The 22,129-nt window shown below is 41.0% G+C and overlaps 1 protein-coding gene across 1 annotated transcript in view; it reads right to left on the reverse strand.

Moving 5' to 3' along the window:
* The window catches only part of abce1 (ATP-binding cassette, sub-family E (OABP), member 1), a 69,820-nt gene that overhangs the window by 14,209 nt on the left and 33,482 nt on the right, over positions 1 to 22,129 (reverse strand). Inside the window, exons 11-14 of the mRNA XM_080193327.1 lie at positions 21,674 to 21,895; positions 21,304 to 21,363; positions 21,131 to 21,189; positions 20,237 to 20,347 (exon numbers count right to left, since the gene is read on the reverse strand). Coding sequence (XP_080049453.1) covers positions 20,237 to 20,347; positions 21,131 to 21,189; positions 21,304 to 21,363; positions 21,674 to 21,895 — 452 coding nt within the window. The remainder of the gene's footprint in view (positions 1 to 20,236; positions 20,348 to 21,130; positions 21,190 to 21,303; positions 21,364 to 21,673; positions 21,896 to 22,129) is intronic.

The raw sequence follows: 22,129 nt of genomic DNA on the forward strand, positions 1-22,129 counted from the left end.
AGACTCTCCCACAAAGGGAAGCAACCTCTGAGCATCTACCTTGTTAAGCACCCTGATAATCCTAGATGTCTCAATAAGGCTGTTTCTCATTCTTCTAAACTCCAATGAGTACATTGACGGAATACTCTATTTGATGACCTCAAGTTTCTCCACATTGTATTCCGTCTGCCAAATTTTTTACCCACATACAGCCTCTTCAAATCCCCCGAAATTTCTCTGCATCCTCCTCACGCTGCCACCTTGTTTTGTGTCATCTGTGAACTTGGAAATACTATACTTAATCCCACATTCATCATTAATACAGATTATGAATAGCTGTGATTCTCAGGTTATCTCAGTGTGAAATTAATCTCTTGCCTTAAACTCAAACACAAATTCCAACACAAATATTTAAATATCTTTCAGGCTAAAGGGGGCAAAAGAAAATCTAAGCTGGACAAACCAAGAGAGTTAATCGAGGCAGTTAGAAACTGGTTAAGACTGCTTTCTGAAAAAAGGAGGCTGAGTATATAAATACATCCTCAAACTGTACAAGTGTGCGGCACAGTGGCACGATGGTTAGCACTGCCGCCTCAGGGACCTGACTTCGATTCAGCCTCAGGTCACTGTCAGTGTGGAGTTTGCATGTTCTCCTTGTGTCGAAGAGAGTTTCCCTTGGGTGCTCTGGCTTCCTCCCACACTCCAAAGACGTGCAACTGGCACAACTGGCCATGATAAATTGACCCTTAGTGCCAGGGAGTCTAACAGGATAAATATATGGAGTAACAGGATAGGGCCTGGGTAGGATTGTTGTCAGTGTTGATGGGCCTCCTTCTGTACTGTAGGGATTCTATGATACTATGAGCGCTAACTGCAGAGACTGGATATTTGGAGTTGAGGCAAGTGTGGGAGTTCATTGTTTGGTAAGTAGCTGCTAATTTAAAATACTCATTCTAAATTGATTTCAGGTTAAAGGTAAAAGGGAGAAATATTTTCCAGATTCAAAAAATCTAAAGTCGAGTCGGAAATTTAAAAACCAAATCAAAAACAAAATGACATAACAACATAAGCAACATAGAAGACAGGAGTAGGCTATTCAAGTCTGCTCCGCCATTCATTTTGATCACAGCTGATCGAGTTCAATATCCTGATCCTGCCTCATCCCACATCCCTCGATCCTTTTAGCCAAGATACCTTTAGTCCCAAGAGCTACATCTAATTTCTTCTTGAAATCACATAACGTTTTGGCTTCAAATACTTTCTTTGGTAGTGAATTCCACAATTCACCACTCTCTGGGTGAAGAAACTTCTCCTCACCAAAGTCCAAAAAGTTTTACCCCTTATCCTTAAACGTTTTAGTTCTGGACTGCCCCAGTGTTGGGAATATTCTTTCTGAACCTACCTTGTCCAAGCCTGTTAGAATTTTATAAGTTTCTATGAGATCCCCTCTCATTTAACTCTAATGAAGATAATCCTAACCAACTTAGTCTCTCCTCATATGACAAACCTGCCATCCCAGGAATCAGCCTGGTAAACCTTCCCTCTATAGCAAGGATATCCTTCCTCAAAGACACCAAAATTTCACACAATACTCCAGGTGTGGCCTCACCAACACCTTGTACAATTGCAGTAAAACATCAAATCCTCTCACTATGAAGGCCAATATACTATTTATGTTCTTTACTACCTGCTGTACTTGCGCACTTATTTTCAGCGACTGATGTATGAGGACACCAAGGTCTCACTGAGTATCTATTTCTCTCAATTTACACCCATTTAAGTAATAATCTGTCTTCTTATTATTGCTAGTGAAGTGGATAACCCTACATTTAACCACATTCTACCACATCTGCCATGCATACGCCCACTCACTCAGCCTGACCAAATCACACTGAAGCATCTCTGCATCCTCCTCACAGTTCACCCTCCCACCCAACTTTGTATCATCTGCAAATTTGGAGATAACACATTCCAAATCATTAATATATAATATGAATAGTTGGGGTCTTAGTACAGATCCCTGCGGGTACCCCACTAGTCACTACTTGCCAGCTGAAAAAAGATCCACACATGCCAACTCTTTGCTTCCAATCTGCTAACCAGTTTTCTATCCATCTCAAAATACTATCCGCAATCCTATATGATTTTACTTTACATAGCAGTCTGCTATGTGAGATCTTGTCGAAAGCCTTCTGAAAGTCTAAATAAACCACCTATTTATTTAACTAATTAAATCAATAGTGATGCAGGGTCAGGCAATGTGTTTTCCCTGCATGACGTGGGAGCTGGCGGATCTCATTGTGGTTCCTAATGACCACATCTGCAGCAAGTGTTGGCTGATCAAAGAACTCTGGTAAGAAGTCTCACAACACCAAGTTAAAGTCCAACAGGTTTATTTGATTGCAAAAGCCACTAAGCTTTCGGATCACTGCTCCTTCGTCAGGAGGAAGCAGTGCTCTGAAAGCTAGTGGCTTTTGCTACCAAATAATCTGTTGGGACTTTAACCCGGTGTTGTGAGACTTCTTACTGTGTTTACCCCAGTCCAACGCTGGCATCTCCAGATCAAGGAACTCCGGCCCAGAGTTGATGAGCTGGAATCCAACCTGTGGACGCAGTGATTTATCAGGGAGGAGAGAGATTTACCTGAACACTGATTCGGGAGACATCATAACCCGTCGATTAAGTATCATGAATTCAGCCAGTGGACAATGTGACTACAAGCGAAGCAGGTAGAGGGATCCAGGGAGATGGGCTGAGGTTCCCGCAACCCTTTGTCCAACAGGTTTGAGATTCTTGCTTGACAGGTGGGCACTGTAGGGAGGATGAGCAAACTGATCACAGCACCATGATGCAGGGAGCCACTCAAGTGGGGGCGAGGGTAGAAATCGTAATCGGGGATAATATAGATAGAGGCATAGACACCCTTCTCTGTGGCCAGGATAAGAATCCCGAAGGCTGTGTTGCTTACCTGATGCCAGGGGTCGGATATTACATCAGGACTACAGAGGAACTTGGAGTGTCGTGGTACCAATGATAGAGGGAAAACAAGGATGGAGATTCTGCTGAAGAAATAAGAGCAGCTAGGGGCTAAATTAAAAAGTAGAAATAAAAAGGTAATAATTTCTGGATTTCTGCACGAGCACAAGCTAATTGGCACAAGGTCAATAAGACTAAAGAGGTAAATGTATGGCTCAAAGATTGGTGTGGGAGAAATGGGTTTGAATTCATGGGATATTGGCACCAGTACTGGAGAAAGGAGGAACTGTTCCAGTGGGATGGACTCCACCTGAATCATGCTGGGACCAGGGCCCTAGCAAATCACATAATTAAGGCTGTAAATAAGGCTTTAACCTAAAAGGGGGCTTAAGTTACTCGGAAAATTAAAAGAAATCAAAGTTAGAAGGTAGGCGTGCAGGTTAGTGATGAAGCTGATTGTTACCAGAAAATAAGGGACAGAGCATGCGAACATCATATTTCACTGAGAAATCATAGAGGAGTAGGGAAATTTGATAATAGAACAAACCTAAAGATTTTGCATTTGAATGCACAAAGCATTTAGAATAAAATTAATGAGTTAATAGAACCAGTAGATCAAATGGGCATGATTTGGTGACAATTACCAAGATGTGGTCACAGGAATTTAATACATGTCAGGGAGTTCAGTATTTCGGGAGGATAGACAGAAAAGAAGGTGGTGTAACTTTGTTAATGAAAGAAGAGATCAAAACCAAAGTGAGAAACGATATAAGCACTGGAGATCAAGACGTAAATTTAGTCCAGGTAGAAATAAGAAATAGCAAGGAAAAGAAGTCCCTGATGGGAGTAATACATATGTCCCCAGATAGTAGTTCCGCAGCGGGACACAGTATGAATGAGGAAAAACTGGAGCCTTGTAAGAAAGGCATGGCCGGGGAGGGGGGAGAAATGTAATCGTAATCATGGGTGATTTTAATACACATATAGACTGGATTAATCAAATTGGCATGGATAGCCAATCCTTAATACATTGAATATATTAAGGATTGTTTCTTGGAGCATTGTTGCTGAACGAACCAGACAGCAGGCTATTCTGGATTTGGTAATGTGTAATGAGCAGGGATTAATTAATGACCTCATTTGTTAAGTGATTATATTATGCTAGAATTTCAAATTCAGTTTCAGGGTGAGAAACTGGAGTCCCACATTGACATTCTGGAGTTAAATAAAGGTATTTACATCGGCATGAGGACAAATTGGATTCCAGTCGACTGGGCAGGAAGACTAAAAGCAGGACAGTTGATGATCAGTGACAGATATTTAAGGAGATTGTCAATTCCTCCCAACTAAAATACATTCCAGAGAGGCAGAAAGACTGTAAGAGCGAAAGAAGCATCCATGGATAAAGCAAAGACATTAAAGGAAAAAATGAAGGCATACCAATATGAGTGACCATAATACGGTAGATTTTTTTTGTCAAGGTGGATAATGATGTTGTTGATTCTGAGACCAAGTCTTGAATCTAATAAAGGTAACTATGATGGTTTGAGGCATGAATTGGCCATGGTGGACTGGGAAACGTTACTGAAAAGACAGACAATGAACAGGCATTTAAAGAATGAATAGGTGAACTCCAAAAGTTGTTTATTCCTGTTTGGCGCAAGAATGATAAGGGAATTGTGGCCAAACCACGGCTTACAAGGGAAATTAGAGATAGTATCAGGTTCAAGGAAGAAGCATACAAATGGGCAAGAAAAAAACAATAGGCCTGAGGATTGGGAGCATTTTAAAATTCAGCAAAGAAGGACCAAGGGATTGATTAAGATGGAAAAAATAGAGTTTGAAAGTAAGCTAGCAGGGAACGTAAAAATAGACTAAAAGTTTCTATAGATATGTAAATAGAAAAAGATTGACACAAACAAACGTAAGCCCCTTACAATTAGAAATGGGAAAATTCATAACAAGGAATAAAGAATTGGCTGAGGAATTAAATTTGAACTTTTTTTAACCAGAAGTTCTGAGAGAAACAAGTTTTAATGAGGAGCTGAAGGAAATCAGCATTAGTAGAGAAATGGTTTTGGGGAACTTGATGGGATTGAAGACGGATAACTCTCCAGGTCCTGATAATCTTCATCCCAGAGTACTTAAGGAAGTCACCCTGTAAACAGTAGATCCATTGGTTATTTTCCAAAATTCTTTGGACTCTGGAATAGTTCCTACAAATTGGAGGATAGCTAATGTAAGCCCGCTATTCAAAAAGGGAGGTAGAGAGAAAGCAGCTAACTATAGACCAGTGAGCTTAACGTCAGTATTGGGGAAATTGCTAGAATCTATTATCAAGGATTTCATAACTCAGCATTTGGAAGACGCTGGTATAATCAGACAATATCAGCATGGATTTACAAAAGGGAAATCTATTGGAATTCTTTGAGGATATAACTAGTAGAGTTGACATAAGAACATAAGAAATAGGAGCAGGAGTAGGCCATCTAGCCCCTCGAGCCTGCCCCGCCATTCAATAAGATCATGGCTGATCTGTCGTGGCTCAGTTCCACATTCCCGCCCTCTCCCCATAACCCTTAATCCCCTCTCTTATCAAAAACCCATCCACCCGTGTCTTAAAAATATTTAGCGAGGTAGCCTCCACCACTTCAACGGACAGAGAATTCCAGAGATTCACCACCCTTTGAGTGAAGAAGTTCTTCCTCAACTCCATTCTAAACCGCCTCCCCTTTATCTTGAGGCTGTGCCCCCTAGTCCTACTGTCCTTTCTGAGCGGGAAGAGTCTCTCCACCTCTATCCTATCCATCCCATTCATCATCTTATATGTCTCAATGAGATCTCCCCTCATTCTTCTAAACTCTAACGAGTACAAGCCTAGTTTATTCAGCCTCTCCTCATAGCTCAACCCCTTCAACTCCGGCATCAGCCTAGTAAACCTCCTCTGCACTCCCTCCAAGGCCAAAATATCCTTGCGCAAGTACGGCGCCCAAAACTGCACACAGTACTCCAGCTGCGGCCTCACCAATGCCATATACAGCTGCAGCAAGACCTCCCTACTTTTATATTCAATCCCCCTCGCTATGAAGGCCAGCATCCCATTCGCCTTCCTGACCACCTGCTGCACCTGCAAGCTGGGTTTTTGCGACTCATGCACAAGGACCCCGAGGTCCCCCTGCACCGTCGCCTGCTGCAGTTTTTCGCCACGTAAGTAATAATCCTTCCTACCATTATTCCTACCAAAGTGGACCACCTCGCACTTGCCAACATTAATTTCCACCAGTGGTTGTGGTTTAGTTCAACTTTCAGAAGGCTTTCGACAAGATCTCACGTAACAGACAACTATATAAAGTTAAAGCACGTGGAATTTCAGGTAATGTCCCGGGATGGATAGAAAGCTGGTGTGGAATCCTTTGTATGGTTTGCTTCAGTAAATGCAAAAGACTTCATTTGAAGATATTTCTACCCATGTAACTAACTATGCTAAGGTTTAAAGCTAACTTGGCCACACTTTAAGACTCAGCTGGGAATGTCGGCATTAGCTTAGAAATTGACTGCATTCTTTGAAAGTACAATGCAAGTGAGGCTTTTTCATAAGCAAAACAAAGTTTTTCATAAACAAAGCCTTCATGATCATTGCAGCAAATTGTTTATGAAAGTTACAGATGCTGTTTGTAAAAACAATTTCATAACATACATAACCAAAAAGTTATAATGCTTTCTATAGCTGTGTGTACGGTTGAAGTATGTATCAAGACTAGCTTTTGCTGGTCTCTCTCTCTCTCTCTCTCTCCAGTAAACCTTTTCTTGTTTTCCGTAAATTGTTAATTTTAAGTTTCATTCAATAAAAGAAATTTAACTTCGTATCAGTGTTGTTTACGTCTATTCCGAGAAATTAATTATAAAGTGCTTCAAAAGGCATCAAAAGAATCAATTCCAGCCTCCTGGATGCCTGGACCCACTACTGTTTGCCTACTGTCGCAACAGGTCTACAGCAGACGCCATCTCCCTGGCCCTGCACTCAACCCTAGCACACCTACATAACTAAGACACTTATGTCAGACTCCCATTTATTGACTACAGTTCAGGCTTCAACATCATTACTGCTATGAAACTCATCTTGAAACTCTGTGGCCTGAACCTCAGCTCCTCCCTCTGCGACTGGATCCTGTACTTCCTAACCCAAAGACCATAATCAGTAAAGATAGGCAACAACACGTCCTCCACGATCATCCTCAACACCAGTGCCCCACAAGGCTGTGTTCTCAGCTTCCTACTGTATTCCTTATACACTATGACTGCCCAGCCAAATTCCCTTCCAACTCGATTTTCAAGTTTGATGATGCCACTGTAGTGGGTTGGATCTCAAACAATGATGAGACAGTACAGGAATGAGATAGGGAATCTGGTGAACTGGTGCAGCAACAATAGTCTCTCACTCAATGTCAACAAAACTAGAGATTGTCATCGACTTCAGGAAACGTAGAGGAGAACATGCCCCTGTCTACATCTACAGGTACAAAATAAAAAAAATTGAGAGCTTCAAGTTCTTTGGTGTCCAAATCACAAATTGTCCTGGTCCCCCCCATGCCGACACTGTAGTCAAGAAAGCCACCAATGCCTCTACTTTCTCAGAAGACTAAGGAAATTTGGCACGTCAGCTATGACTCTCACCAACTTTTACACATGCACCACTGAAAGCATTTTTTAAAATCACAGCTTGGTATAGCTCCTGCTCTGTCCAAGACCACAAGAAACTACAAAAGGTTGTGAATTTAGCCCAATCAATCAATCACACAAACCACTCTCCCATCCATTGACTGTCTACACTTCCCGCTGCCTCGGCGAAGCAGCCAGCATAACTACGGACCCCACGCACCCCAGACATTCCCTCTTCCACCTTCTTCCTTCAGGAAAAAGATACAAAGGTCTGAGGTCACATACCAACTGACTCAAGAACAGCTTCTTCCCTGCTGCCATCAGACTTTTACCTTGCATTAAGTTGATCATTCTCTACACCCCACCTATGGCTGTAGCATTACATTCTGCACTCTCTCGTTTCCTTCTCTATGAACACTATACTCTGTATAGCATGCAAAAAACAATATTTTTCACGATATGCTAATACACGTGACAACAATAAATCAAATCAAAGTCAAATCAAATGAAGGGACTCTATAGCTGGTTAGCAGATAGGAAGCAAGGAATTGGCATAGTTACGAAGCTGTAGAAAGTATTATCTTTTTTTTTGATTGGCAGTCAGTGAATAGTGGGTTCCGCAGGGATCTGTGTCAGGACCCCAACTATTCACATTATATATTAATGATTTAGAAGACGGAACTAAATATATTATCATTTGCAGATGACACAAAGTTGGGTGGGAGGGTGAACTGTGAAGAGGATGCAAAGATGCTTCAGTGTGATTTGGATAGGACAAGTGCATGGGCATCTGCCAGGCAGATGCAGTATGGATAAATGTGAAGTTATCCACTTTGGTAGCAATAATTGGAAGACAGATTATTACTTGAATGGGTGTAATTTGAGAGAGGTGAATACACAAGAGACCTTGGAGTCCTCGTGCATCAGTCACTGAAAGTAAGTGAGCAGCTAGAGCTGGCAGTAAAGACAATGAATGGCCTTCCTAGCGAGGGATGTTTTGCTATAATTGTATAGGACATTGGTGAGGCCACATCTGGAATACTGTATGCAGTTTTGGTATCCTTATCGGAGGATAAATGTCCTTGCTTTAGGAGGAGTACAGTGAAGGTTTACCAGGCTGATTCCGGGGATGGCAGGTCTGTCATGTGATGAGAGATTAAGTCAGTTAGTATTATATTCATTGCAGTTTAAAACGGTGAGGGGAATCTCATAAAATTCTAACAGAGTTAGAACATAGTATAGTATAGTACATTACAGCGCAGTACAGGCCCTTCGGCCCTCGATGTTGCGCCGACCAGTGGAACCAATCTAATGACCCTCTAACCTAAACTATTCCAATGTTATCCACATGCCTATCCACTGATCATTTGAACGCCCTTAAAGTTGGTGAGTCCACAACTGCTGCAGGCAGGGCATTCCACGCCATTACTACCCTCTGAGTAAAGAGCCTACCTCTGACATCCGTCCTATAATTACCACTCCCTCGTGTTAGCCATCGCCATCCGAGGAAAAAGGCTCTCACTGTCCACCCTATCCAATCCTCTGATCATCTTGTATGCCTCAATTAGGTCAACTCATAACCTTCTTTTGGTCTCTTTACTGGAGAAAGGATATACTGGCAAAGGAGGGGGTGCAGAGAAGGTTCACTAAATTGATTCCAGAATTAAGAGTTTGGTTTATGAGGACAGACTGAGTAGATGAGGCCTATGCTCATTGGAATTCAGAAGAATGAGGGGAGATCTTACAGAAACATATAAAAGCATGAAGGGAATAGATAAACAGGGAAGTTGTTTCCACTAGCAGGTGAAACTAGAACAAAGGGGCATGACCTCAAAATAAGGGGTCCAGATTTAGGATTGTTTTAGGATTGAGTTGAGGAGGAAGTCCTTCACACAAAGGGTTGTGAATCTGTGGAATCCCCTGCCCAGTGAAGCAGTTGAGGCTACCTTATTAAATGTTTTTAAGGCAAAAATAGATAAAGTTTTGAAACCTCTCAGAATCTTAAAAGTTTCAATCAACTCATCTCTTACTCTTCTAAGCTTCAGTGACTACAAGCCTAACACGTCCAACCTTTCTTTATAAGACAACCCACCCTTTCCAGGTATTAATCTAGTAAACTTTCTCCTAACTGCTAACGCATTTACGTCTTCCTTTAATAAGAACATAAGAACTGGGAGCAGGAGTAGGCCCTCTGGTCCCTCGAGCCTGCGCCACCATTCAATAAGACCATGGCTGATCTTCCCGTGAACTCACTCCACTTACCCGCCCGCTCACCATAATCCTTAATTTATCTATTTTTGCCTTACAAAAACCTTTTTTGTAACTTGTTTACTTCCTTGTCCAAAACAAACTTAAATTGTACCATGTTGTGATCGCTGTTACTAAAAGGCTCCCGCACTACTACCTCAACTACCTGTCCGGCTTCATTCCCCAGAATTGGGTCCAGCACAGCCCCTTTCATTGTTGGACCCTTCCAAACAAACACGATGGCCCAAGAACCTCCTTCTGTGTTGTAAAACTCTATGACTCTAAGTAGATGATGCATTTTGGCAGAAGTAATGGGGAGAGGAAATATAAAGACCTCCCTACTTTTATATTCTATCCCCCTCGCTATAAAGGCCAACATTCCATTCACCTTGTTGGACCCTTCCAAACAAACACGATGGCCCAAGAACCTCCTTCTGTGTTGTAAAACTCTATGACTCTAAGTAGATGATGCATTTTGGCAGAAGTAATGGGGAGAGGAAATATAAAGACCTCCCTACTTTTATATTCTATCCCCCTCGCTATAAAGGCCAACATTCCATTCACCTTCTTGATCACCTGCTGCACCTGCAGACTGGGTTTTTGCGACTTGTGCACAAGGACCCCCAGGTCCCTCTGCACCGTAGCATGCTGCAGCTTTTCACCTTTTAAATAATAATCCCTCCTACTATTATTTCTGCCAAAGTGGATAATCTCACACTTGCTAACATTATACTCCATCTGTCAGATCCTCGCCTACTCGCTTAGCCTATCCAGATCCCTCTGCAGACTTTCCACAACCTCCGCACAATTTGCTTTCCCACTCATCTTCATGTCATCAGCAAATTCCGTCACCCTACACTCAGCCCCCACCTCCAGATCATCTATATAAATGGTAAATAGTTGAGGCCCCAGCACTGAGTTAGATAGGGTACATTCAGAAAGAACGTTCCCAATGTTGGGAAGTCCAGAACTAAGGGTCATAGTTTGAGGATAAGGAGTAAACCTTTTAGAACTGAGGTGAGAAGAAATTTCTTCATCCAGAGCATGAACGAATGTGTGAAATTCACTACCACAGAATGTAGTCGAGGTCAAAACATTGTCTGATTTCAAGAAGAAATTAGATATAGCTCTTGGGGCTAATGGGATCAAGGAATATGGAGGGATGGGGTATCAGAATATTGAACGTGCTTCTAGTTTCTATGTCTATATTGCAAAGCCCAATAACAGACTGGAAGATTGGGAAACTTCTAAAGATCAACAAAGAGTTACTAAAAAAGTAATAAAAAGAGTAAAAATAAATTATGAAAGAAAAACACATCAAAAAATAGAAGGTTTTGCTATGCTTTTTTCATAAGAATGTAAAAGGGAAGAGAGTAGCTAATGTGAATGTTGGATCCTTGGAGGCTGAGACTGGGGAGTTAATAGTGCAGAAGGAATTTTGCCTCAGTTTTCATGGTGGAGGACACTAGTACCATCCCAATAGTAATGGGTAATACAGAGGTAATAGAAAAGAACTTAGAATAACCAACTGAAAAATATTGCTGAGCAAATTATTGGGATTGAAAGCAGACAAATTCCTGGGGCCTAATGGCGTACATCCTAGGGTCTTAAAGGAAGTGGCAACAGAGATAGTGAGTCCATTGGTTATGATATTCCAAAATATTGGAACGCAAGAAAGGTTCCAGTAGATTGGAAAAATGATCATTTAAAGCCTTATTTGAAAAGGGAGGGAGGCAGAGAGTAGTAAACTATAGACCAGTTAATTTTAATGTCAATAGTTGGGAAATTGTTAGAATCCATTATTAGGGAAATAATAACAGGACATTTGGAAAATCAAAAAGCAATCCATCAGAATTAGCATGGTTTTATGAAGGGTAAATTGTATCAAACTAATTTGCTAGTTCTTTCAGACGTAACAAGTAAAGTGGATAATAGGATCCTATAGAAGTTGTAGATCTGGACTTTCAGAACACATTTGATTAGGTGCCACGCAAAAGGTAAGGTCACGTGGGACTAAGAGTAATTTATTAACTTGGATAGAGGACTGGATAACCAGCAGAAAGTGGAGAGTAGGGTTAAATAGGCCTTTTACCAATTAGCATTATGTACCTAGTGGGGTGCCAGAGGGTTCGGTCCTCAGAAGCCCAAACTATTACAATCTATATTACTGACTTGGACGCAGAGATGGAAGGTACTGTAGCAAAATGTACAGGTTACATTAAAATAGGTAGGACAGTAAGATGCGATTTACAAATGGATTTGGATAGGTTAGGTGAGTGGGGCAAGATTTGAAAGATAAAGTTTAACATGGATAAGTGTGAGGCCAGCCATTTTGGTCAGAAAAATAGGAAAACACCGCAGCGTCCACAGCCTCCCTCTCCGTCAGCCACCTGAAGTTATATGGCTGGAGGAGCAGATTCCTGAGCAGCAGCAGCTCTTGCACGAAAGCCACTACTCCTGACAGGGGAGAGCTGTGTCATGAGGCAACCGTGTTCCAGATAGTAAGGAGGTCTTGGTAAAAGACCAGCAACTCCTGCACGGAGGTCGAAACGCGCCCTAACCTCGTTTGCAACCTTATCAAAAGCCTCGATAAATCTAAATACACAACAAACACTGGTGCCCTCTTGTCTATTCTGCCAGTCACATCCCTAAAAAACTTTAACAGGTTTGTTGAAATCTCTGATTTCAACAGCCTCTCTTATTTTATTTCCCTTTGTTCAGACAGATGGGAAGCAAAGGATTTTCTAAATTTAAAAACAGAATGTGCAGGATATTTTTCATAGAATCACAGAATGGTTACAGCACAGCTCATTACTTGGCCTGTTGAGCATGCACTGACTCTGCGAGAGCAACTGGACTAGTCACACATCCCCCATTTTTTGTCTCTAACCCTTTTCTCTTCAGATAAATTCCAATTTGCTTTTGAAAGCCCCAATTAAATCTGCCTCTATTACTCAGGCAGTAAATTCCTAAACTGTTAAGGAAAAACCATTTTTTTTGGGCAGTAAGTCACCTCTGGTTCTTTTGCTGATTAGTTAAAACTGTTATTCTCAAACATTCCATTAATGGGAACACTTTTTTCCTATCTAGACTATACAGACCCTTCATTATTTCAAACCACCTCTAGGAAATCTCCCTTCAACTTTGCTTCTCTGAGGAGAATAGTCCCAGCTTTGGCAAATCAATCCACAAACTAAAATATCTCATCCCTGCAACCATTCTTGCAAATCTTTTCTGCATCCTCACCAATGTGTTCACATCCTTCAGGTTTTCAAGTTGGCAGGCTGTAGGAATGGAGTACCACAAGAATAAGTACAGAAGCTTCAGTTATTGACTAAGTCACTAATTTAGATTGTAAAAGAGACAAGGTTTAAGAACGATACAAAAGGGGCAATGTAAGCTGTGAGGAGGAAAGAGGGCTGTTAAGCGATATAGACAGGTTAAGTGGGTGGGCAACAAGCTTTCAGGTGGAATTTAACGTACAAAATGTGAGGTTATTCATTTTGGTATTAAGAATAGAAAAATATAATAATTAATCAAAAGCTTGAAACCTGTAAATGTTGCGATTCAGACAGACATGATTGTACTTATACAAGGAAATACGAAGGTTAGCCTGCAGGTATAATGGTTGTCTGCAGGTACAGCAATCAATCAGAAAGGCAAATTGCACTTTGACCTTTATTGTAAAAAGAGTATCAAAAAAGGATACAATTGCTACAATTGAGAGACCACACCTGTCGTACCTTGCAGAGTCTCCTGCACTATTATTCATGAGCTGATACAGAAACAGTTCAAATGGGCAGCATTGTGGCACAGTGGTTAGCACTGCTGCTTCACAGCACCACGGACCAGGGTTCAATTCCAGCCTCAGGTCACTGCCTGTGTAGAGTTTGCACATTCTCCCCGTGTCTGCATGCCGTTTCCTCTGGGCACTCTGGTTTCCTGCCATAGTCCAAAATGTGCAGGTTAGGTTGACTGGCAATGCAGAATTGCCCCTTAGTGTCAGGGAGACTTGATGGGCGAATACATGGGGTTATGGTGATAGCCTGAATGGGATTGTTGTCGGTGCAGTCCCAATGAGCCGAATGGCCTCCTTCTGCTCTGTAGGGATTCTATGATACATATTCAAGTATATACTTGCATTAGAGGGTGGCATGGTAGCACAGTGGTTGGCATTGCTGCCTCACAGCATTAGAGATCGAAGTCCAATTCCAGCTTCTGAGTGGAGTTTGCACGTTTTACTTGTATCTGTGTGGGTTTCCTCTGGGTGTTTTTCTCTTTCAATCCACAGGTTTTAAGTCGGTCCGCCTTGTTGTCCAACGAGGGGCATACACGTGATGGGTCGTACTAGGGCTGCTCTTGGATGTTCGAGAGTAGCCTAGTGCTTGATGTCGTTAGTGTGTGCTTAAACTGGACCAGATGCTGGGCAACATGACAGCTCAGTGACTATCACTGTTTGCTGTGCAGACACATGGATTTGGGCCAGTGTCTGTGGGAGTTTGCGCATTCTCCCCGTGCTTGCGTGGGTTTTCTCCGGGTGCTCCTGTTTCCTCCCACACCCCAAAGATGTGCTACTAGGCTGATTGGAGGTAATAAATTGTCCCTAAATTAGTTTCCCTCAATGTGGAATGCCATAATCATAGATAAGGGTCATGGGTGGAGGGGGGACTGGTAATGTTAAAATGGCGGCACGGGCTCGTTGGGCCAAAGGGCCTGTTTCCTGGGCTGTTTTTGTTCTTTGTTCCATTTCTCTCCTACACGCCAAAGGTGTGTGGGTTAGATTGATTCACCATACAAAATGGTCCCCTAGTGTCAGGAGGACTAGCAGGGTAAATTTGTGGGGTTACGGGAGAGGGCTTGGTTGTATTGTTGTCGAAGCAAGTTTGATGGGCCAAATAGTCTCCTTCTGCACTATGAATCTAGAGGTGATACAGTAACGTTCAAATGAGCAGCATGGTAGCACAGTGGTTAGCACTGCTGCTTCACAGCACCTGGGGCATGGGTTTAATTCCCGACTTGGGTCACTGGCTGTATGGAGTTGCACATTCTCCCTCTGCATGAGTTTCCTCCAGGGTGCTCTGGTTTCCTCCCACAGTCCAAAAAAACATGCTGGTTAGGCGCATTGGCCATGCTAAATTCTCCCTGTGTACCCGAACAGGCACCAGTATGGCAACTAGGCAATTTTCACACTAACTTCATTGCAGTGTTAATGTAAGCCTACTTGTGACACTAACAAAATAAACTTAAAAGTTGAACTTCAGCAAATTGGCTTCTGAGATGAAGAGGTTGTCCTGTGATGAGAAGCTGCGTAAATTATATCCCTATCCCCTGGAATTTAGGAGAAATGGTCTCATTGAAGTGCACATGATTCTGAAGTGGCTTTGCTGAGTGGTTGTTGCCCCGATTTGGAAATCTAATAAATGGGGGCACAGTCTAAGGATAAGGGGATGATCACTTAGGATTGAAATTAATAAAAATGTCTTCACACAGAGGATTCTCTACCTGGGAGGGTTATGAATGCTCCATCGTTGAATATATTTAGGGAGGCAACACAGATTTTATGTCTCTCAGGGCATCAAGGGTTACAGGAGACAGGCAGGAAAATGGAGTTGAAATACAAACAGCAACCACACATAAATAGACCATCAAGTCTGCTATTCAATGTTCTGCCTGAAGTGTTTTGCCTAGAATTGGACACGATACCCAGTCGAGACTGAATCAACGTTTTATAAGATTCACCGTAACTTCCATATTTCAGCCTTTATTTATGATTCCAGGATTTGTATGCCTTAATTATTGCTTACTCAACTTGTTCTGCCATCTTCAATGATTTGTGCACTTATACGTTCAAGTCTCCCTGCTCCTACACTCACTTTGGACTTGTAGCCTTTGTTTTTAACTGCTTTACCACATTCTTCCTACCAAAATGAATCACTTCACACTTCTCTGCGTTAAATCTCATCTGATACATGCACCTCATTCCACCAGTTATGTCCTCTTGATGCCTAATATTATCCTCCTCACAGATCACAGACTTCCAAGTTGTCTCTGCAAATTTTGCAGTTGTGTCCTGCAAACTCATGCACACGTTATTAATATAGATTAAGAAAAAGGTCCCAATAATGACCTCTGGGAAACCCCACTACATTAAGTCTTCTAGACTTAAAAATCGTTCACCGCTGTTTACTGTCACTCACATCCATGATGTCACTTTCCTTTTCATTCAACAGACTTCAACTTTGTTACAAAACCTGTTGTGTGGCACTTTATCAAACTCATTTTGGAAGTTTATGTATACCACATCAACCGCATTATTCTCATCAGCTCTCGGTTACTTCATTCAACACACTCAAATAAGTTCGATAAACATGATTTGCCCTCAATAAACCTATGCTGGCTTTCTTTAAGCAATCCACAATTGGGTGAATTAATTTTGTCCAGAGTTGTTTCTGAATGCTTTTCCACCACCAAAAATAAACTGACTTGCCTATAGTTGCTGAGCTTATCTTTAAATCTTTGAGCAAGAGCAACTTTGCAATTCTCCTGTCCTCTGGCACCACACTTGTATCCAAGCAGGATGGAATGGTCATAACCATTGGACCTATTTACCTTTATGTCCCTCAGTATCTTCAGATGCATCTGAATGACTTATTAATTGACTGCAATAATCCTTTCTTGTACCTCCTCTTTATCCATTATTAGCATACACACTGCCTCAATTTCACTCCGAATTTGGATTCATCTTCCTTGGTAAAAACAGATGCAAAGTACTCTAGCCATGTACTCTGCTTTTATGCAGAAGTTCCCTTGTTGGCTCCCAATCGACCCTGCTCCTCCTTTCACCATTCTTTTACTATGTGTATGTCTATTGAAGACTTTAGGATCCTCTTTCACATTAGCTGCTAATGTCTTCTTGTACACTCTCCTTGCTGCTCTTATTTCTTCTTTTTTTCCATTTCTTCTCTGAACTTTCTATATTCAGCCTGTATTCACTTGTATTATCAATCTGACTTCTGTTACAGTCTGTCTTACTTGCTACCTTTCATCATGCATGCATCTGGTTTTCTTTGTTTTATCTTTGTTCTAACTCCTCTTTGCAGGTACTGCATTGTTCCATCATACTTTCTGACTGCCAATCTTTGATTCAAGTTTAGTCTCACCCCATTAAAATTATCCTTCTCCCATTAAGTTACTTTTACTCTGGATTAGTCTTTATTCTTTTCCATAGCTAAGCTAAAACTCATGATGCTATGAGTTTTATGCTCTAAATATTCCCTTACTGACACTTAATCCACTTTTTTGATGACAGTCCCTCAAGGGAACATAACTCAAGAAAAGCCATTCAGCTTCTTGAGCTTCAGCAACTAAATCACGGCTGATCAGTACCTTATATCTACTTGCATTCCATAACCTTTGACACTCTTGCCTAACTTTTAGTCTTGAAATTTTCATTTGATCTAGGGTGAATGTTTCATATTTACACTCGCTTTTGTGTGAAAAACTTCTTTCAGATATCGTTTCTAAAAAGCATAGCTCTAATTTTAAAACTTTGCCTCGTTATTCTGAACGCCATATTAAAATAGTTTTACTCTAACTGTCCCATCAACTCTTTTAATCATTTCTAACATCTCGATTAGATTATCACTTAAATCCTGAGTACTTGAAGGAATACAAGTCTAGCCTAAATAACCCATCCTCCCAATTTAATTCTATTAGCAACTTCCATTTAGTGCAATGACTTTTTGTCCAATTGTCTTCTTAAAAAAAACTTGAGATTACATTTTAGAACATAGAACATTACAGCGCGGTACAGGCCCTTCGGCCCTCAATGTTGCGCCGACCAGTGGAACCAATCTAATGACCCTCTAACCTAAACTATTCCAATATTATCCATATGCCTATCCAATGACCATTTAAATGCCCTTAAAGTTGGCGAGTCCACAACTGCTGCAGGCAGGGCATTCCACACCCTTACTACCCTCTGAGTATAGAGCCTACCTCTGACATCCGTCCTATAATTATCACCCCTCAATTTAAAGCTATGTCCCCTCATGTTACCCATCACCATCCAAGGAAAAAGGCTCTCACTGTCCACCCTATCTAATCCTCTGATCATCTTGTATGCCTCAATTAGGTCACCCCTTAACCACCTTCTCTCTAACGAAAACAACCTCAAGTCCCTCAGCCTTTCAGAGTTTTGTACAGTTGCAACATGATCTCACGGCTCCAAAATTCAATCCCTCTACCAATAAAAGTTAACACACCATACGCCTTCTTAACAACCTTATCAACCTGGGTGCCAACTTTCAGGGAGCTATGCACATGTACACTGAGATCTCTCTGCTCGTCAACACTACCAAGAGTCCTTCCATTAGCCCTATATTCTGTAATCCTGTTACTCTTACTAAAGTGAATCACCTCACACTTTTCCGCATTAAACTCTATTTGCCACCTCTCAGCCCAGCTCTGCAGCTTATCTGTGTCCCTCTGCAAACTGTAACATCCATCCTCACTGTCTACAACTCCTCCGACTTTAGTGTCGCCCGCAAATTACTAACCTATCCTTCTACACCCTCATCTAGGTCATTTATAAAAATGACAAACAGCAGTGGCCCCAAAACAGATTCCTGCAGTACACCACTTGTAACTGAACTCCAGGTTGAATATTTCCCATCAACCACCACCCTCTGTCTTCTATCAGCTGGCCAATTCCTGATCCAAACTGCTAAATCACCCTCAATCCCATGCATCTGTATTTTCTGCAATAGCTTACCATGGGGAACCTTATCAAATGCTTTGCTAAAATCCATATACACGTCAACTGCTTTACCCTATCCACCTCTTTGGTCACTTTCTCAAAGAACTCAGTAAGGTTTGTGAGGCACGACCTACCCTTCACAAAACTGTATTGACTATCCCTAATCAAATTATTTCTCTCTTGACGATTATAAATCCTATCGCATATAATCCTTTCCAAAACTTTGCCCACAACAGAAGTAAGGCTCACTAGTCTATAATTCCCAGGATGGTCTCTACTCCCCTTCTTAAACAAGTGGACAACGTTTGCTATCCTCCAGTCTTCTGGCACTATACCTGTAGCCAACGATGACATAAAAATCAAAGCCAAAGGCTCTGCAATCTTCTCCCTAGCCTCCCAGAGAATCCTAGGATAAATCCCATCCAGCCCAGGGGACTTATCTATTTTCATACTTTCAAGAACTGCTAACACATCCTCCTTATGTACCTCAATCCCGTCTAGTCTAAAAGCCTGTCTCTCAGTATTCTCCTCAACTGCATTGACTTTTTCCTGCATAAAATATCATTAAGGCAACTTTATTCCAATTCTTTCCGCAGGTCAAAATATCCTGAAACATGTTTAATGAGCCATTGCTCTTCTTGACCAACTTCCACATGCATCTCATCCAGAAATCTGCTGCCTGTACCTACGCTGCACGTCCACCTCCTTGTTTTCCTTTAAGACTCTATTTACCATGTTTTAGTTATCTTCCAAGTTTTTGCTTCAGCAATGTCATTTTTGCATGTTTCTGAAGTATCATGGACATTGAAGCCAATAGATACCTGCAAGATCTAATCATGAATGTTTGTTCAGTTGACATTGTATTCGAGAGTCAGGCTGTTCTTATGCATACCGTTGGCAGAAATAAGAATTCTGCTTAACCAAAATGTTCTTTCTTACTTTCCTCAATTACATTTTCACAAAGTCCCACACTTGCAGCTTCCTTGTTTGCACTTATGCTCACCTGTGTTAAAACATTTGTACACTGCGTCATCCATCGCATGAGCAACTGGTCACTTATCTGTGTTTTCTTTCCCCTCTCTACTTTCTCTGAGAAGGCCGCCACAACGGAGCAGAGACTATGACATGTTTTAATGGGAAGATGATGTCAAAGTCTCTGGAACCAGATTCCTTCCAATAGTCAATATATTTTTTTAAAATTCTCGCATCTTTCCAATAATGGTGAGAAGCAGTGCCTGAATGGCAGCTGAAGTGTAGCCTGAGCTGAAAAATTAATCTGGAAATATCTGAATCTCTCAGTCAGAGTTGCAACAATAATGGCTCTGTTCAATTTTGAAACATTCATCAATTTTATCTGCTAATTTTGCGGCAATTCATTTCTGCGTTAAATGAGGATTGTCTCTTAAATTTTCAAATTTTCACGTATATACAAACCAATGCTGACCTTGGATTGCTGGAACCTATCTAATTGATTCCCATCGAAAAGCATACTTACTGTTTGTGATTTCATCATTTGGGACATTTTGCAGGAATGTAGTCCCCACGAAAAGTGGGACTTTATTATAATGAAACTAAGGCTTCCACAAGACATAATTTAGAAAGAAGCTAAAGCAATACCTCTTGATCAATGATGCTTTCAATCTGCAGTGGCTTCATTACATCAGTCACAAACTGTGGATGGGTGTAGGCATCTCTGATCTTTTCATGAAGTAGCTGGCGAACAGTTCCCTGGAAGGGTAAACCTTTTTTAAAAGTCGTGACCATTTCTCATACAAGTTACATCTCAATGATAAGTGCAACAAATATGGTTAAAATCTCATAATAAAATTGACAAATCAATATACATTTTTTGCCATATAAAAAAAACACAAGTTTTTTTTAATCTTCAATAAATCCTAATGACAGTTCAATGTGGATTTAATCCAAACTGATAGGTTTGCCATTTGAAAGGTTAATTGGTGTAGACAGAATTGTGGGGTTGAGGTTAAAATCAGTTTAGCCATGATAGTGGATGGTGCAGCAATCTCAAAGAGCTGAGTGGCCTATTCCTGCTTATCAGAACTAATGTTCCCTTTAAGCTGCAATAAGCTGACTGTGCATAGGCAATTTTGCCTTTTAAGACACTCGCATGTGTGGCAATCTTAGTAGGGATCACAGTGCAACAAACAGGCAATGCACAACAAAGAAAAGTTAGAGGGAACATTGATCAGGACCAATCATGATGGCGATTAAAGTTGGCTATATAAAGTTGCCTAGATGTTGGGATATTCAGATATAGACAAGGTAGTTCAGGAACACTTGTAATTTAACTTCTTTCCACCTCAGTTTTGAAGGCTTACTATTTAAAATCATAGCTGAGGAGCTATAGGAGCTACAGGAGCTACATAGCTTGAAGACCAATGCTCTAAAACAGGACTGGACAAGGTGCTACTGAAAAAATCCGAGGGACTTTCCAATTCTCCTTCATGTGCCAATAATCTAAGAAAAAGATCAGAGAATTCTGGTACTTACTTGGGACTTAGGGCTGATCTTCTGTGGCTTGTAGCTAACATTTAGAACAGGCACCGCACCTAGTAATATATAATTTATTAGCTGTATATTTTATAAAGTAATTATTGCAGAGTTGACATCATGAGTTACTGTTTGAAATTCCATTTGCTAAGACTGAATAAATAATACATTACCCCCTTCATCAGGCTTCAATCTTCCAGCCAGCATTCTGATGAATGTGGTCTTCCCCGTACCTGTTGAAAGAAGAAATAATCAGATGCCGAAGGACATCACATAACGGACAAGAGTTCTACAGAGCATATAACTGCAAAATCAGAAATCCACCAAGTAGTTTTATGGGATCAGGATATCAATTTTTTCTTGCTTTTTCTGTTTATCTTTACTTATGGCTGCTTTAATTCTGCACTTAACAGTTTTACACAAATACCATAGTTTCATATTGTTTGATACCCTTTCTAACATTCCAATGCATCAAACAGATGTCAACAAACCATGTATCTTTTCTGAAATATCATATTACTTGATCTAAGCATTAACACTCACCATTTTCTCCTAGCATCACCATGATTTCAGAATCTGTGAACTCTCCAGTCCCAATTTCCAGTTCAAACTCGCCCATCTTTTTTTTCATTCTTGGATAATGATATCGGCACATTTTCTTGACCTCTTCCTCGTTTGCCGTTTCAGCGACCTTGAAAATCAGAGATGCGTCTCTGAATCTCAAGTTTTCCGTTGGCACGTACCCATCCAAAAATATGTTGATACCTATTGAGAAATAAATATTCTTGTTTTTAAGAATGATGACAGAATACTAGGCAGATGAAACATAAAATCGTCAATTAAATGTAGTCTGCATTACTGGGTTCATGATATAGCAATGGTACATTTTACAATGTTAGCTTCAGAACACTGCTTTCTAAGATGACCGCCCTAATAATTCAAACTTTGCATTGCTGCACATTGTCCATTCAATCAAGTTAAATTGGTTGTAGTTTTGCC

The sequence above is a fragment of the Carcharhinus amblyrhynchos genome, chromosome 1 (assembly GCF_965287045.1).
Source record: "Carcharhinus amblyrhynchos chromosome 1, sCarAmb.v2.hapA, whole genome shotgun sequence".
Taxonomy (NCBI): domain Eukaryota; kingdom Metazoa; phylum Chordata; class Chondrichthyes; order Carcharhiniformes; family Carcharhinidae; genus Carcharhinus; species Carcharhinus amblyrhynchos.